Below are 16,070 nucleotides of genomic sequence, written 5' to 3'. Positions count from 1 at the left end.
AGATTTGTCCTTTCCCCTTCTGCAGTGAGATACCTGCCAAATCCAATCATATGGGATGTACTTATGTGGAGAAGCTTCTGCCACGTGATGGTGCAAAGGATTGCTCACTATTAGCAAAAAACAGAGGGACAAGCAGTTGTCCAGAATTGGGTGTTGCAGTATGCAAGGACTGCACATCCCCTTTGCTTTGGCAACAGCACAGGGCTCATGTACAAGGGGAATGCTGGGAGTGGTTTGCTGAGATGTCTGCTGGAGTCAAAGAAGATAAGACAGTTTGTTGAAATCATAAATGGTGCCTTTCAGAATGCAGCTGAAGTGTTGCTTGCAGCTAGACTGTTAATGTATCCCTGGACTTTGCAGTGCCCTGTTTAGTTAATTAAAGGAACAACAACAAAAATCTTTTGCTTAGCCTAATCTGACAGTATCAGTGTTTCTGTTCCTCTGTGGAAAACTGACATTTGAGGAACTGAAACCTGGCTAATAAGGTACTTGGTTGCAGAATGGAGCGGCTGTATGAAAATGGGTGTTGCAGGTTGTCCTTGGTTGTAAATTTATTTTGTCAACAGGAAAGATGCAGAGTTACAATTTAAAACCTATATTCTTTATTACTAATGTCTAAACACAACACATTAGTGCTGTGTTGTCCTTGTGCTTTGTGACAGTGTTGTTCATTAATTGGCTAGCTATATAGCGGTGTCCCAGCCCACCAAAGAAGATTTGGAGCCACCTATTTATGAGCATAAATTCAACATACTTGGTGTTACTGAAAAGCGGCTTTCAGCGTTGGCAGTGATAGATACTTGCTGGTCCCAGTCTATGCAGGAAGGACTCATAGTAGGTAGAAAGAGAGTGTGTTTGTACACGAGGGAAGAGCAGTATCAGGTATCACTATTCATACCAACTGTTGGCGAGACTAGTTATGTAGAAGTGAGCATTACAATATGCAGCAGCAAGTACCACCAAATCATGCCAGAGCTGCAGGGTTCCTACAGCTGGAAAGGGCTGGTAAAATGATGCATTTAATATTACCACCTCCAGTGTGACCAGTGGATGCTGCAGGACTCACACTATCAATTCTGGAATGTCTAGCGTGACTTAAACCGTGGCTTGTGATTTCTGAAGCTCAGAAAATGCTGCATCACATATTCAGGTGTATATTTTGTAATAGACTTCATCATGAGGGGGTGCAGAAAAGGAGCATCATGAGGGGGTGCAGAAAAGGTTTCTTAGGTGCAAATGATTATGACTCAGTTGCTGCTCTGCCCTTAGCCCTGTTTAAATGAAGAAGCATAATTGTGACTGGCCTTTTGAAAAGGTTAGTTTCATAGAGCTGTGATAAACCACCACGGGAACCAAGAGGGAGGCTTGAGTCAAAGGTGCTAACTCAAATCTGGCAATTGGAATGGTGGGGTTGTCCATAGTGCTCAGAGACTGTGTTCATAGTGCTCTCCTGGGAAGAGACGGATGAGCGGCCTTTTCGGTACTATAAAGCCTACAGAGGTGCCTGTTTTGTGAAGAAATACTGCAGAGAGAGTCTAGAGATCCCTCAGTGTTGAAGATGGTAGTTGATTATACCAATAAAGTGGATTAGAGATGAAGTCTGAATCCTTGCAGGAAGCTGAACAAGTGACATAAAAGGTCTTCCCAAGGATATGCATATTACGTAGGCAAGGAAGAGAAGTTTCAAGGGGTTATGGTGTAGCAACACTAAAGGAAGAAATGCAGTAGGCATTGGATATGCAATAGGTCATGTGTACTGCAAAGTGGAGACTTCATCTGGGATGAAGCTGAAGTTCTGGGCTGTGGATTCACAAAGATCTGAAACCAGAGATTTAGCCTTTTCAGTCTTTGTGCTCTACTTAGTGCTTAGCATGCTGGCTGCTGGCGAGAGGGGCTGTTCCCAGCTTTCTAGGCTTAGCACCAGCACCTGTGCTTCATGAACTGGGTCCTCATCCTTTCTCCTGTAGTTGTCACTTCTCAGTGGAAGAATTCTCTGATCAGGCTTGCTCTGCAGCTGCAGAAGTGCTTGTGTAGCAGTCCTGTGTAGATTGAAATTTCATGAATTTGCTTAATTGATTTTTAATGTGAAAAAATCCTGCAGTAACAAGTGCTGCAGTTAACTGTAAATTGTGTGAAGAAACACCTACCCCGTGTTTGGTTTGGAAACTGCTGCCTTTATTGTACATTTAGGGAGTACCAACTGGATTTGAGAGGCTGACAGTTTTCTGTCTACCTTCTCATGATTTGTGACTGTAAGCAACTTGGGTCCAGTCTGTTGTTTCCCCATCCAGGCTTTGAGAAGTAAAGTCACTGTTTTTTTACTAAGGATGGAGTATTTTTTCCATCACAATTTGTGAATTAAGGGGTGTAGTTTTCTGTAAGATACGTCCTAGTATAGTGTTAGCTGCAGCCCTGAATTTCTTAACATAGGACAGCTCCAGGGCTTTGTTGTGCAGGAAATAGACCAAATAATTAAAAGCAGTCAGCTCTGATCTTTTGAGCTCAAGCAGCAGTGTCGATGGAGCCTGGGCATGGCAGGGAATCTGTACTGTTAAATCACACCAATATTTTACCAAAAGAAAGAGCAGCTACTGTGTTTCACTACTGCTGACTTGTCAAAGTCGATGTTTCCTCTGTTGTGATTGCTGTGCTGTGCCTGATGCCTGCTGAATAAGGATAGTACAGTTAATGAAGAGAAATGATTATCAGGCATAACTGCACACTAATAAGGTTTTTATGAGTTTATGTTCCCTGCATCTCTCTGAAATTGAAAGCAGAGGCGCCAGTTTGGAGTCAGACATCAGTTTGTCTGTGCTGACTCCGTCTTCGTCTTGCAGGAGTGGGTAGGTGAGCGATGTCTGAAGTCCCTCTGTGAAGACAGCAATGACTTGCAGGATCCTGTCCTGAGCAGCACACAGGCCCAGAGGCTGATGCAGCTGATTTGTTACCCACACCGTCTGCTGGACAATGAGGAAGGAGAAAATCCTCAGCGCCAGAGGATTAAACGCATCTTGCAGGTACAGGCTCCTGGCAGTATCTGAGTGTCCTAGTAACTGCCTGATGTAGCATTAGAGTGGGGTTGTCCAAAATGCAGCCGTCTGAGGGGTCTGACATTCATTATTACAGGAGCTGAAGGTGTGGGTTGAGGTAGCTTGATGTGAGGTAAGGACTCATGAAGTATGCACGTGTGTGTTGCAGAATCTGGACCAGTGGACCATGAGGCAGTCCTCACTGGAGCTGCAGCTCATGATCAAGCAGACAACAAACAATGTGAGTTCCTGCTCAGAGGGACCATAGAGGGATGTGTGTTGCCAGTGTTGAAGTGGCTACTTACGAGGTGCTGGGGAGGTGGCCTGGCAGAAGTGGGAATAGGGAGAAACTAAACTAAGAGTGTGTCAGGCCTGTAAAAGCAAAGCATGAGAAGGATGCAATGAGTCTGAGACCTGAAAAGCAGCAGACATGGGGAAGTTGGCAAACTGGCTTTATACTGAGTTGAGTTGAATTGTGCAAGCTCTGTCAGTGGGTGCTCTCAGAGCAGGACTTTGCTATCTCTTCTTTCCTATCTCCAGGAGATGAACTCCTTGTTAGAAAATATAGCCAAAGCCACCATTGAGGTGTTCCAGCAATCAGCAGAGACCAGCTCTGCTAGCTGTGCTGGCAATGGAGTAAACAATATCAGTAGCTCAGCAAGTGCTACGCCTGCCAGTAACAAATCCAAACCCATCCTCAGGTAGGTGTAGTCCCAGTATGCAGTTGCCTTGTATATAGAGAAGTCTGAATCGTATGTTGGATGGCAAACTGGTTTTCTCTCCTATGTTGTCACAGCTCCCTGGAGAGATCAGGTGTGTGGCTGGTGGCCCCCCTGATTGCCAAGCTTCCAACATCAGTGCAGGGCCACGTGCTGAAAGCTGCTGGAGAAGAACTGGAGAAAGGACAACATCTGGGGTCATCATCCCGCAAAGAGCGGGACCGCCAGAAGCAGAAGAGGTGAGTCCTGGGGAAGGGGCAGACAATGCTTGCTGTGCTGATCCCCCAGCCTGGCAGCATAGCTGCAGCTCTGTTCTCTCTGCAGCATGTCCCTCCTAAGCCAGCAGCCATTTCTGTCACTGGTGCTAACATGCTTGAAAGGACAAGATGAGCAGCGTGAAGGCCTCCTCACCTCTCTATACAGCCAGGTTCAGCAGGTAGGTGTCTTGGTTCTCCCCTTGCATCCCTTAAGGGCTTGCTCCTCCAGCAAGGCTATTGGGCACATCCTCAGGGATGTTGTCTGTCTGATTACATGCTCAACGCTGCAAAGATCTTAGCCTGGTTGGTATGGGGTGCTTGAGCTGACCACCTCTGTCACTGAACAGTGGGCAGCACAAACAGCTCTTTATAAGCTCGAGCATGCAGTTTGTGAGCCCTGTCCTCTCTTGTACATTTCATAGATAGTAACGAATTGGCGGGAAGATCAGTACCAAGATGACTGCAAAGCCAAGCAGCTGATGCACGAGGCCCTCAAGCTGCGGCTGAATTTGGTGAGCAGTTGCACCAAACCATATGGGATGAAGAGTTGCCTGCTTCTGTCATTTCTCTGGAGCAGGCACACGCTGGAGGGGGCTATATATGTTCTGAGGCAAGGAAGCAGGAGAGGCATTTGTGCTGCTTCTGGGTCTTGAGCTCTGAGTGCGATTGGGTGCATGGAAAAACTCTTTTGCTGTATTTTGCCAGGATGAAATCCACAGCCTTGGCCTCTGTTTTGATGTGCCTTCCCATTTCAATGCTTTTGCATTCCATAGCACTACTACTTGCATCTGAGGTTTGTCCTGCTGACTTCAGTCTGGTTCAGCTCTCAGGAGGAGTTGTTGTAGTACAGGAGTTGCTCTGGTTTAAGATCCTTTCGCACTTCTAAATTGTAGTATTTCTTCATGGTCTCCTTGTGACTAAATTACTTTTCTCTGCCAGGTGGGAGGAATGTTTGACACAGTTCAACGCAGTACACAGCAGACAACTGAATGGGCTGTGCTTCTCTTGGACATCATCAGCAGTGGCACTGTGGACATGCAGTCAAACAAGTAACTTTCTGTCTGACTTCTGATCCATGCACTTCTCAAGCGAGGCAGTTGTTAGCATGGCCCCTTTTCTTATGTGAGCTAGCTGTCTCTGTAGATTATTTTTCAGAAGCACTGTGACAGCCAAAAGAGATTTCAGAGTAATAGCAGGCAAATTTGGATTTCCAGTTGCACAGAGGTAAGCAGGGGAGAGCTGTTTTTTGGAGAAGCTGAATGGATAGACAGGAGACCAGTCTTAATCTGTGATACTGCACTTGACGCAAAGGTGAACACCCTGTGGTGAATAAGCAAAAGGAGGATTAGTGTGGCAGGTTAGTCTGAAGAGTGCTTGGCACTTCTGACTCTTGGCAATCTAGTAATGTTTGGTGTTACTATGATGATAGAAGCTTTATATCTGCTTCTTGGTGGCTCTGACCTTTCTGCTCTCACCAACAGTGAACTCTTCACCACTGTGTTGGACATGCTGAGTGTCCTCATCAACGGCACCCTGGCTGCTGATATGTCTAGCATTTCTCAGGGCAGCATGGAGGAGAACAAGCGGGCATACATGAATCTTGTCAAGAAACTCAGGGTGAGGGACACCAACCCTGTATGGGAAGCAGTGTGTGATGTGTAGTGCTTGACAAGCTATGCAGATTTACCTGGGTCTCACAAATGGTACTTGTCCTGTTGCTGCTGTTTAGATGAAGCAGTGAGGGTGACCCCAATGGCTCTGTAGGGCTGAAGGGTGAAAAGGTGCGAGGTACTGCAGGGTTGGAAGTTGACACCAAACAAGTGGCACAGATGGGCTTTGGATGACTTTTCCTAAGCAATTATTCAAGTCTTCTCTATTCCACTTGTGCAGAAAGAGCTGGGGGACCGGCAATCTGACAGCCTGGAGAAGGTGCGACAGCTACTGCCACTTCCCAAGCAGACCCGAGATGTCATCACCTGTGAACCTCAGGGATCCCTCATTGATACTAAAGGCAATAAAATAGCTGGATTTGACTCCATCTTCAAGAAGGAGGTTAGTGAAGCCTTTTTGTCTGCATCATAGCTCTCGAGTGCAGGTGTCACCTTGTCCTCTGATGCCTTGAGTCTACAAAGCTTGAGAGGCCTCTGTATGTAGCGCCTTGTTGCCTGTTGAGCTTGAAGTGGCTATCTGTACACAGACAAGTTGGCACATGACCATGCCCAAAAAGGGCAAAGCTGGGTGTTAAAGCTCAGTGGTAAATGCTGCTATGGCCTTGAGAAGCTATTTAAACTTTGGTTTTATACTTACGGCTATATAAAGCATAAAGAGAAACCTGTAATCTGTCATGTAAGTTACTGGGCAGTACCAGTGTGCAGAAGACTGGCAGAGATGGGATGAAGAAGACTTGCAGTTGTTGATGAAAGTCTTTAGAAATGACTGCATGTGGAAGAGCAGGGACCATTAATAAGGGCTCAGGTTGTTTACTCAGACACATGGAGTAGAGCCTGAAGAAAGCATTGAGTTTCCTGTACCCTCATAGGAGAAACAACAGGGACTTGGAGGTTCTTGTCTCTTTTGCTTTAAAGGGTTTGCAAGTCTCTACAAAGCAGAAGATTTCCCCTTGGGATCTGTTTGAGGGCTTAAAGCACTCGGCCCCCCTCTCCTGGGGGTGGTTTGGGACAGTCCGGGTGGATCGCAAGGTGTCTAGGTTTGAGGAGCAGCAGAGGCTTCTTCTGTACCACACACACTTGAAACCCAAGCCCCGCAGTTACTACCTGGAGCCGTTGCCACTGCCCCCTGAAGAGGAAGAGCCTCCTACACCTGTGGCTTTAGAGCCGGAGAAGAAAGCAGCGGAACCAGCCAAGGCTGATAAAACAAGCTCCAATCCTGCCACCTCTACTGAAGAACGCAAGAAGAAACAGAGCAAAACCAAGAAACGCAACCAATCTGCCAGCAAAACTGAGGTAATTGACTGCCCAACAGCTATGGGCCTCCCCATCTCCTGGTCACAGAGCACTCCCACAGAGCTCTCTTCCTGAGAAGTCTGAGTGTGGTGTAATGGTGAAGATGGGGTGTGTTTCCTCTCAGCTGGGAGTGCTGGAGCTCTGTCCCACTCTCTAGCCTGCAGCAGAGGAGACATTTCCTTAATACCTGGTGGGAGGGAAGAAGGCTGCCCAGTTCAGATAGCGTCCTGGGCTTCCTCCTGTGGACTTTGCAACCATTTCATACTCTTCATCCGTCTGTGAATTCCCAGTGGACATTGATCTTTTACTCCTTCATTGTCTTTGCAGGATTTTGTTTTGGGCCCTAGCCGAGGGGTTTCATATGGAGTTGGTATGCCTACAGATCTCTTGCATCACCAGTCAGGAAGCACTATGTCAAGGCTGGCATATGGGCAATCACCAGTGGGTCTCTATGCCCAGAATCAGCCTCTTCCAGCAGGTAGGTGCACAGGAGACAGGAGTGTATTGCATTTCTTTGGGAGCCTCTTGTAAGAACCATTTCTGTGAGATGGTCCTATGCAGGTCCCTCCACTTTCCCCTACATCTCCCTCCCACTTTTCCTGTCATGTGTCTAGTGATGAGCAGTCATTCTGGATCAGCAATAGCATGGAACTTGACAGCCTTTTTCTCTTCCTCTTGCAGGTGGCCCTCGCCTAGATACATCCTACAGACCTGTACGCATGCCACTGGGGAAACTAGTTCAGAGTCGTCCTCCCTATAGTGGTGTACTGCCTCCAGGGATGGGGAGCATGATGGGCATTGACCCTTCTTACAAGCCAGCAGTGTACAGACAGCAGCCTCCAGTGTCCCAGGGACAGATACTGAGACAGCAGCTTCAAGCAAAGTTGGTAAGTCAGTGCTGTGCTCTTACTGTTGCTAGACCCCACAGTACAGCAAGCCCAAGCTGTTTGGTTTGCTGGGGTAGCTGTCCCTTCTAGCCAGAGCTCTCAAACCCTATCTGTTTCTGTCTGAAAAGTTGGTGTCTCCTCTGTCTTTTCTTCTGGTGCAGCACTGTGTGTGTCACCTGCTTTGTGGGCCCATGTCACTAACACGGTGGAGGCTGTAACTGTGGTGCATGGGGGCATCTGTGGCAGTGAAAGGGGCACACCACATCCTGGCTATGGAGGGATAGGGATGTTAGTGGCCTGTTTGTCCCAGGCTGGGATGAGGCAGAAGTCACTGGCATCTGCATGCTGTGCAGCAGCCGCATACGTTTAGCAATGAAACTACTTGTCTGGTTTGGTGGGAGCTGCCCAAAAGACAGCAGCAATGTCCTGCCCTTTGGAGATGTTGAAAAAAGTGTTTCTCTGTGGCCTTCCAGCAGGGCCAAGGCATAATGGGACAGCAGCCTGTGCGCCAGATGGCTCCAACCCCATCCTATGGAGCACTGCAGCCCTCCCAGGTAAGTGGCAGTGACCACAGGTAAGACTGGCATCTGACTCCAGCACAGGGCAGCATCTTCATTTCTGCTGCTAAATTCTCATTTATTGAGCATCGTGAATCTGAATCCCAGAGATGGGCAGCCTTGTGATAGTATTTGCAAGAGGCTGATGTCCTCTTGTCCCAGATCTCTTTTGTACCTTTGACCCCATGACTGAAAAAGGCTTTTTTGTTTCATTTCAGGGTTACACATCTTACGTCTCCCACATAGGCCTTCAGCAGCATCCCTCTCAGTCAGGCACAATGGTACCTCCTACCTACTCTGGCCAGCCCTACCAGAATTCCCACCCCAGCTCTAATCCTGCCCTGGTGGATCCTGTTAGACAGATGCAGCAGAGACCAAGTGGCTACGTACACCAGCAAGCTCCTGGCTATGGGCACACCTTGGGCAATACACAGAGGTACCTCCCACCCTAATGGATGTTAGTAAGCTGTATTTCCTCAGACAGCCCTAACAGCAATTCATGAAGAGCCTGTTCTCTATGCTTAGTTCACAGCATCTGAGTCCTTTGTGCCCTCAGGGGGACATCTTTCTCTAGCTTTCAGTCCTGGAAAGAAATAGAGAGGGTGAAATTTGGAGATGCTAGTTGCAGGCAGGAGACAGTGTTAGCAGCCAGAGAAAGTGGTATTGGGAAGTATGAGAAAGATTACCTGAGAAAGTTATAGTTTTGGTTTTAATAACCAGCAGATCACCATCAAAGGGCTGGATATGGGATTTACAATGCTCCTGAGCAGGCATAAATCCAGCATGGAAACCTGCAGAAAAGGGGGCCAAGGGCTGTTACTTAGGGCTTCTAAAAAAACAGGTTGGTTGAAACCCTTGAGAGGCCCTGGAGTCCCTCACCTTTCTGCAGAGAGGCAGCATGGGTTGCAAAAGGGGCTGTTTGGGCTGTCTTATTGATGGCAGAAGGTGGGTTTGGATTAAAGAAGCTGTCCACCCATCAGTGTTTTACTCCATGAGCTTGTCCTTTTCTCTTGCAGGTTTCCTCACCAGTCAATACAGCAGGCCCCCATGATGAGTGGGATGAACCATTTGGGTCCCCAAGGAGTCCCCTCAGGAATTCGACCCAGCCAGATCCTGCCTGACCAGCAGCAGCAGCAGTACCTGAGACAGCAGCAGCAACAGCAGCAGCAGATGCTGAGGGTGAGTGGTTGCTGACAACAGAAAGGCTGCTGGACCTGGAGGAGGCTTGCTCAGAGCTGCTTACCTCTGTATCAGCGACACTCTGCTCTGCCCCTCTGAGTCAGGAACGATGTCAGCTCTGTTCAGGCCTGTCTGTAACAATTTGCTAGTTGGTTCTTCCTTCCTTAGAACTGGCCATTTGGGCTGGAGACACATGCTGCACTGCCTTTTGCCAATCACCCAGCATGAGCCAAAGGGAAGTTAGTAGCAGTAAAGGTCTGCTTAGTCCCCTGTGGCCTGCCGCCACCTCTTCCTCCTCCAGCTGAGCCAGTAAGATTGCACAGAAAGCTAGCTGTTAATGTTGCAAGAGCTAGAAACAAAGTGAAAATCCCCCTGCCCACACAAGACATAGAGTTGTTCCTTACAAGATCATTTTTAGGGCTACAGCTGCGTTTTCACAAGATTAAACACTGGTTGCAGTATTCAGTGGCAGGAAATCTGGTGTGAATCAGTCCTTGTACTGCACATCTAACAGTGGATGGTGAAAAACTGGTCTAAAGTGAGCTTTTTAGACCCAGCTTTAGATTTGAAGAAGTTCAGAGGCATGTGTCAACAGACATGAGTATTCCATGGATTTGCATTATGGTCTTACAAACATTACATGCTTATATGATGTACAACTATGAATACATTTCTTGGAGTTACAGAAATGTAATGAACTGACAGAAACACAGGAACAGTTTGGTTAGTTGGTGAGTTGCAAGGTTTAGCAAACCTGTAGAATATGGGGAGACTTTACATGGCACAGAGTGCTAAGGCTTTGTGTTCTGAGAGGGACCTGGGTGAGACAGTGGTTCCTGCAGAGAGCACAGTATTTGAGAATTGCTGCCTTGCACTGAGCAAGAGACTGACCATAGGGTGGTCAGCAGCTTTTAGTGCTTTTGATGAGTAGCACCACTGACTATTCACTTGGTTTCTTTAAGCATTCTCCATCAGTCATAGTTAGGAAAAAAACATGTCCCAGACAAATTGCTCACACTTCCTAGCTCAGGAACTTCATGTAAACCTTCAGCTTTTATCTGACATCGCTTGGATGCTTAAAAAACATGTGGAGTGCACAAAATCTCCCCTGTTACTGGGTCTCCTGCTGTGTTATCAGAGGTATACCAGATGCAGAGCAGACTCCTGGTGCTTGGGTTGACTGTCATGGTGCAGTAGCTTGTAGAAAGGACAGATGGCCTTTTGGTTTGTCTTGCATGGGTTGGTAGTCATCTGTTGCAAGAAGGTAGGATGTGAAGTCAGGAGAGGTATCCTGGCTCATTTAGCCAGCCATGTACTTTCTTTTGAACCCAAGTCATAGCATCCATTTCAAGAACCTAAGTGGCCAAGCTGGTTTAAGATGAAAATTCAGAGGCTCTTCTACAAACTCATTCCCTTTTGCCTTTTAATCCTTGATCCAAGCCTCAATGCATTTGTGACTGCTTCTTGTATCCAGCTATTATTGTCTGCTCTGTCCTACTGTTTACTGGCTCCTTTTTCTCTCTGCTGTTTACCCAACGTATTCCTAAGCAGCACTTGCAGCTTCCATAGGTCCAGGTTTTTCTAACCTCTTCATAAAATACTGTCCCTTCTCTTGATTGTATTTTTGTCTGTTTTCTGAGTCTGTTCAAGATTTGAACCTTAACCTTTAGAGCCAGTGGTTGAGACTGTACCTAGCATCCCCATGGTGGTTTTCTGTGATATCATTAGTGGTTTTCTAGATCTGCTAGAAATTCTCTGTTGACCTAGAGTTCAAAACTACATTTGGCAGGTGGGAGAAATGTCTGAAAATTAGGAGAAATTTAAAACGCTGAGGAATAGGAGGTATATTCTGACTCCAAGTCCAACATGCTGAATATTCTTCTCACCATAACTAGTTCTGTCAACATCTAGGTTGAAACACTGCATTCAGTTTTATTTGCATCCTTATACTGAAGTGCAGCACTGGCTGGTGTGAGGGGCAGAGAAGGGTGGCAGCAAGATAAATCGAGGAGTTGGGGAATGTAACTGAGGTGGGAAAGGCTGAAATAGCTGAGCACTGAGCTGGAGGGGAGGGACAAGAGGAGAGGAAAATCTCCAAAGTTCTTGTCTTCAAAAAAAAAGCCAACCCCCCCCCCCCCCCCCCCCCCCCCCCCCCCCCCCCCCCCTTATTGTGCCTTGGCTGGAGGACAAGAAACGGTCTTCAGTCATAACACTGGAGAGTCAGGGTAGAGGTTAGGGAAAACAGTAGAGTACGTGTGACCTGCAGTGGATTGTGTAGGGAGGTTATAGGAGCATTGTTGCTGCCTCTGGAAAAATTTTGAGGGCAGGTCAGGGCAAATACTCAGTGAAGCCACTATTGCTGATCTTACCCAGGAGGCAGGGGAGGAGCCAGCTGACCTCCTGAGGTAGCTCTTAGTTTTCTTCTTTGGTTTCTTGTTTGCTGCTGGTCATTCCCCAGCTGACCAGTAGACTTGTAGCTCTCTTCCTGCTGTCTGTCAGTATCTAATCTTGCAGAAAAGCTTTACTTTCCTGTTACTGTCCCTGTATTTCTTGCCATTTCCCAGCCCAGGTCAGGGTCCTCGTGAAATTTGGGTAATTTAGGTACCTGTAGAGAAACCGATGTAAGAGGGTTGTGTTACTGCATGGAACATCCTTCCTCCTTCAGTCCTTCCTGTGCCCTGTTGCTGTGTGTATTGCCCAGACACTTCCCTGATGGTCCCTTTTCGTCTTCACAGCAGCAACAGCAGCAGCAACAGCAGCAACAGCAGCAGCAGCAACAGCAGCAGCAGCAGCAACAACCACAGCCACCCCAGCCGCAGCAGCAACCCCAGGTCTCCACAGTGCCTCAGCCACAGGCGCAGGGCCAGCCCCCAGGGCTGGGGATGCAGGCTCTTCCCCCCCAGCAGCCCATTGTGAGTGTTTGCTCAGAGGCAGAGGGACATGATAGTCCAGTACAAAGCCAGCAGTGCTCCACCTGCATCCCCCCTTCCCCCTCCCCTGCACTTCCCAGGGCTCTGTGTATGCCAAGCCTGGTGGTGTGGCTATAATGACACTTCTTTCTTTGCAGTTCCAGCGCCAGGGCCTTCAGCAGACACAGCAGCAGCAGCAGACAGCTGCTCTGGTTCGACAGCTCCAGCAGCAGCTTTCCAGTAAGCCTTAGTGTTCTTGATCCTGTCTCTTGTCTCCTCTCCACTGTTTTCTGTTGTAGGTACCCTGGTGTAGAGAAGCAAGACCAAGCCAGACTGTCCATCTCAGGCCACAAATGATGCTGACAGGGAGGTGGCATCAGGACTTAGAGCTCCTGGCCCAAGGGAACACAGTAGCTGGGCAGGCAGTACTTGCCAACTTGTGAGCAGCCTTACACATGCTCCTGCTGCTGCCTGCAGAGGGATGAGGGAGCTGAGCCTTTGTAGGGACTACCACGGAGCTTACCTGAAAGGAGACAGTCTGGAGCTTTAAGGCATCCAGAGGTATTTCCTCTGCTGCTGATGACCTCCAAGTGGCACAAGGAGGCTGTAATCCTGGGGAGCACTCACTTGGTGGATGACCCAGGGATACTGTGTTCATGTTGTGATCATGACAAGACTTCTTGGAGGCAGGGAGGGTGTTTTGGGAAGTCTTACCGCATGCTTGCTGTGTTTGCAGTGTTATGTGGGCCTCTGTGGCTGCCAGCAGAGACAGGGTAATGGCATAGATGGTGTTCAGTCTGGCACTGTATTCCTATAATCTGCATTGAACTACTGTCTGGGGAATCAAGAACCAGAACCCAGTGTCTGTGCTGTTCCCTTCCGAATGGCCTGCTCTTTTACTGTCACCTCGCTGGCTTTTCTGCCATAAAAATGGTAGACATGCTATGAAAATGCCCAGAAAAGGACTGCCAGGGGTTTTGCAGTGCTTTAAGTGTGAGGCTGTGCTAAATGTAATAATGTGTGGAATGGGGACTTGGAAATTGCACTTATACTTGTCCCCTAATGAAAAATTTGTAGTCCTTGTGACCAAAAAAACCACCCTTCCCAAAGCAGCAGTTTTAAGTGCTGGGTTTCCCACTGGTCTGATTCACAAACCACAAGTCTGTGTGAGGATTCCAGCCAGGACATTCAGGTACAGCAAGACCTCATATAGGAATCCAAATGTATCCTAGCAGAAGAGCCATATATTTGTATACTCTCTGTACAGCAAAGAGCTGGTTTACATGGGCCATGTGTCAGCATGCAGCTTCCATGCTTCCTCAATGGGTTTGTATCAGTTCCATCTGGAGTTCCTATCTGTAGTGTCTGGGATAGGGTGGAAAGCAGGACATAAACCAAGAACAGCCTGTAAGAGGGGCACAAGAATACTTTGGCCCCAGGATAGACTCTGTTAGGAGACTCCAGGGTATCTCTGAATGTGCTATTGTCCAGCAGGGTTGAGAAGGAAAGCAGGCTAACCAGGTTACACTGGTCTCCTTTTACTTAACCTGACTTAGGATCAAGTGTGCTGATGGGGTTTCAGGAAAGACTGACAGAGTTCCATTGTAACAGGACAGTACTCGAGCATCCTGTGAGCACTGTACATCACGAAACATCAGTCCCAGCAGTCTGGAAGTTCATGATGTTCTTGAATACAACTTTACCGTGTTTCCTGCCCTTTTTGTGCTATCTGGAAGTCCTTTAGCATGTTACTTTATTTGTACCGAGGTACTGACAGAGGGCTAGGATGGTTGTCTCTGAAACCTTCACTGGCTTTGATTTCTGGGTGTGCCTCAGGATGGGTGTTTGATACTGGCTGAGCAGTTGTATGCCTGCAGGTGCTGTGGAATCTTATAGGCTGGTTTTTCTTTCCAAATCAGAAAGAACTTATCCCCAGACTCACCCTCCCAGCTCGCTGCCACCTCTCAGGGTTTTGTGATGGTGCACCAGTTCCACCACAAGGGATAGGGAGATTGCTTCTGGAAGAGCTTCAGCATCAGGACTGGCACATTATCTGTGTCTTCCTCAAGGAATGTGGGTCTTGACTGTGGTGCTGCCTCAAGGCTCAGAGAAATGAGCAGAGCAGAAAGTGCCATAAAGGTCATACTTCATGCCTGTGAAATGCTTGTCATTTGGTGCTGGTGGTATGGGGAGAGGGGTCTCTTTCCTGAACCAGACCTTGTGACTGCCTGTCTTGACCTCAACAGATACACAGACACAGCAGAACAACAACCCATTTGGACGCTACTGATCCGTGGCACTTCAGCCTGATCCAGGAGGCAGACGTCACTGTGGACTGCACACAGCCTCTCCAGCCTGACCCTCAAGCTGGGGCTGGCGCAACCTTTGTCCTGTGGCCAGTGCTGCTGCTGCCTGTCGCACAGGGAGGTGCCAAGAAGATGGTTTTGTTGTACAGAGAAAGTGTTTTTACTATCCAATTTCTACAGATGTTTATGGAGATCCCTTGTGGCTCATCGTCTCCCTCCCCACTTTAGTTTCAGTTTTTACTCAGTTTTTAGTATTTTTGTTAAAATAATGATTAAGACATTGTAAAATTTTGTATTTTATTTATACCAGATGAACCCTGTACTGCAGACATTCTTGGATGAATACAGAGAGCTTACTTTGCAAAAGAAGTGTGTGTTCAGAACCTGCCTTTGCTCCTCAGCACTCCACCCAGTACAGCCCCGCAGCACCTCTGCGCATGGTCTCTTTTCCCCAGTAGAACTAATGTATGCCTTTTCAGCTTTTGTGAATGGCTAAATAGTTTGGCTTGGGAAAGAAAACCCTTCCTCCGTGTTTGTTTCATGAGCTGGCATTCATGCGCTTGCAAGGCTTTGCATGTTCCAGAGTTCTACTGCTGGCATGTTCCACCAGGACAGAGGCACAAAGCAAAGAGGGACTTGCGTTGCAGGGTAGTTCTGAGCCCTGACAAACCTAGCTTCCCAGGCACAGCAGGTACTGAGGCTCAGGTTGGTACCTCTGCAGTCTAGGAGGAGCTGCAGACCAAATGTGCTCACAGCACTTTTCACAGCACAGTTTTGCTGACAGGCACCAAAGCTCCTCTCTTCACTCCTTCCTGACAGCCACACTGCTTTGTCTGGATGGGTAACATGCTGTATTCTCAACTTCGACCTGGCTAATGCAGCATGCTGCCATGGAGTCATACCTCTGTCTCTATAGCAGCCTGCTCTAGCTTAGTGCTCGCTGTTCCTGCTGTCTGTTGGAACCTGGAAACCACCTTTCTTCTCTCTTTGGTTCTTCCTCAGCAATTTGCTTATGGACCATTTGACCTGTAGTTCCCCTGGTAGCTTTTCTTGACCAATGTCTTCTGTCCCATTTTTGTGGGATAGGGTGAGGTTCACAGAGACTTACTGAAAAATTACCCTTGATCTTAGTCTGAGGGCACATAACAGTTTTGTAGGGTAGGCCACAGCAAGAAGGCAAGTTAGGGAGCGGAGAGGAAGGAGGGATGCTGAGGCTCTAGTCCTCAGATCCATGTGCTGGCAGATGTGACTCTGCTGCCCCAAG

General features: G+C 47.9%; 1 protein-coding gene across 2 annotated transcripts in view; it reads left to right on the top strand.

Annotated features, from left to right (window-relative positions):
• Positions 1-15,175, top strand: part of MED12 (mediator complex subunit 12) — a 36,372-nt gene extending 21,197 nt beyond the window's left edge. For both annotated transcript variants that reach the window (XM_057403176.1, XM_057403175.1), the window contains 18 exons: positions 2,838-3,017; positions 3,199-3,270; positions 3,570-3,730; positions 3,826-3,987; positions 4,073-4,184; positions 4,428-4,517; positions 4,945-5,054; positions 5,487-5,622; positions 5,896-6,057; positions 6,591-6,968; positions 7,296-7,446; positions 7,650-7,855; positions 8,329-8,409; positions 8,631-8,848; positions 9,429-9,591; positions 12,327-12,503; positions 12,659-12,740; positions 14,747-15,175. In XM_057403176.1, coding sequence (XP_057259159.1) covers positions 2,838-3,017; positions 3,199-3,270; positions 3,570-3,730; positions 3,826-3,987; positions 4,073-4,184; positions 4,428-4,517; positions 4,945-5,054; positions 5,487-5,622; positions 5,896-6,057; positions 6,591-6,968; positions 7,296-7,446; positions 7,650-7,855; positions 8,329-8,409; positions 8,631-8,848; positions 9,429-9,591; positions 12,327-12,503; positions 12,659-12,740; positions 14,747-14,790 — 2,685 coding nt within the window. In that variant the 3' untranslated portion in view covers positions 14,791-15,175. The remainder of the gene's footprint in view (positions 1-2,837; positions 3,018-3,198; positions 3,271-3,569; positions 3,731-3,825; positions 3,988-4,072; positions 4,185-4,427; positions 4,518-4,944; positions 5,055-5,486; positions 5,623-5,895; positions 6,058-6,590; positions 6,969-7,295; positions 7,447-7,649; positions 7,856-8,328; positions 8,410-8,630; positions 8,849-9,428; positions 9,592-12,326; positions 12,504-12,658; positions 12,741-14,746) is intronic.
• Positions 15,176-16,070: the final 895 nt, after the last annotated feature.

Source organism: Pezoporus wallicus, unplaced genomic scaffold (genome assembly GCF_028554395.1).
Source record: "Pezoporus wallicus isolate ANWC-B61680 ecotype Strahan unplaced genomic scaffold, APGP_CSIRO_Pwel_v1 contig_9591, whole genome shotgun sequence".
NCBI lineage: Eukaryota > Metazoa > Chordata > Aves > Psittaciformes > Psittacidae > Pezoporus > Pezoporus wallicus.
This window is presented reverse-complemented; position numbering and strand designations above follow the sequence as displayed.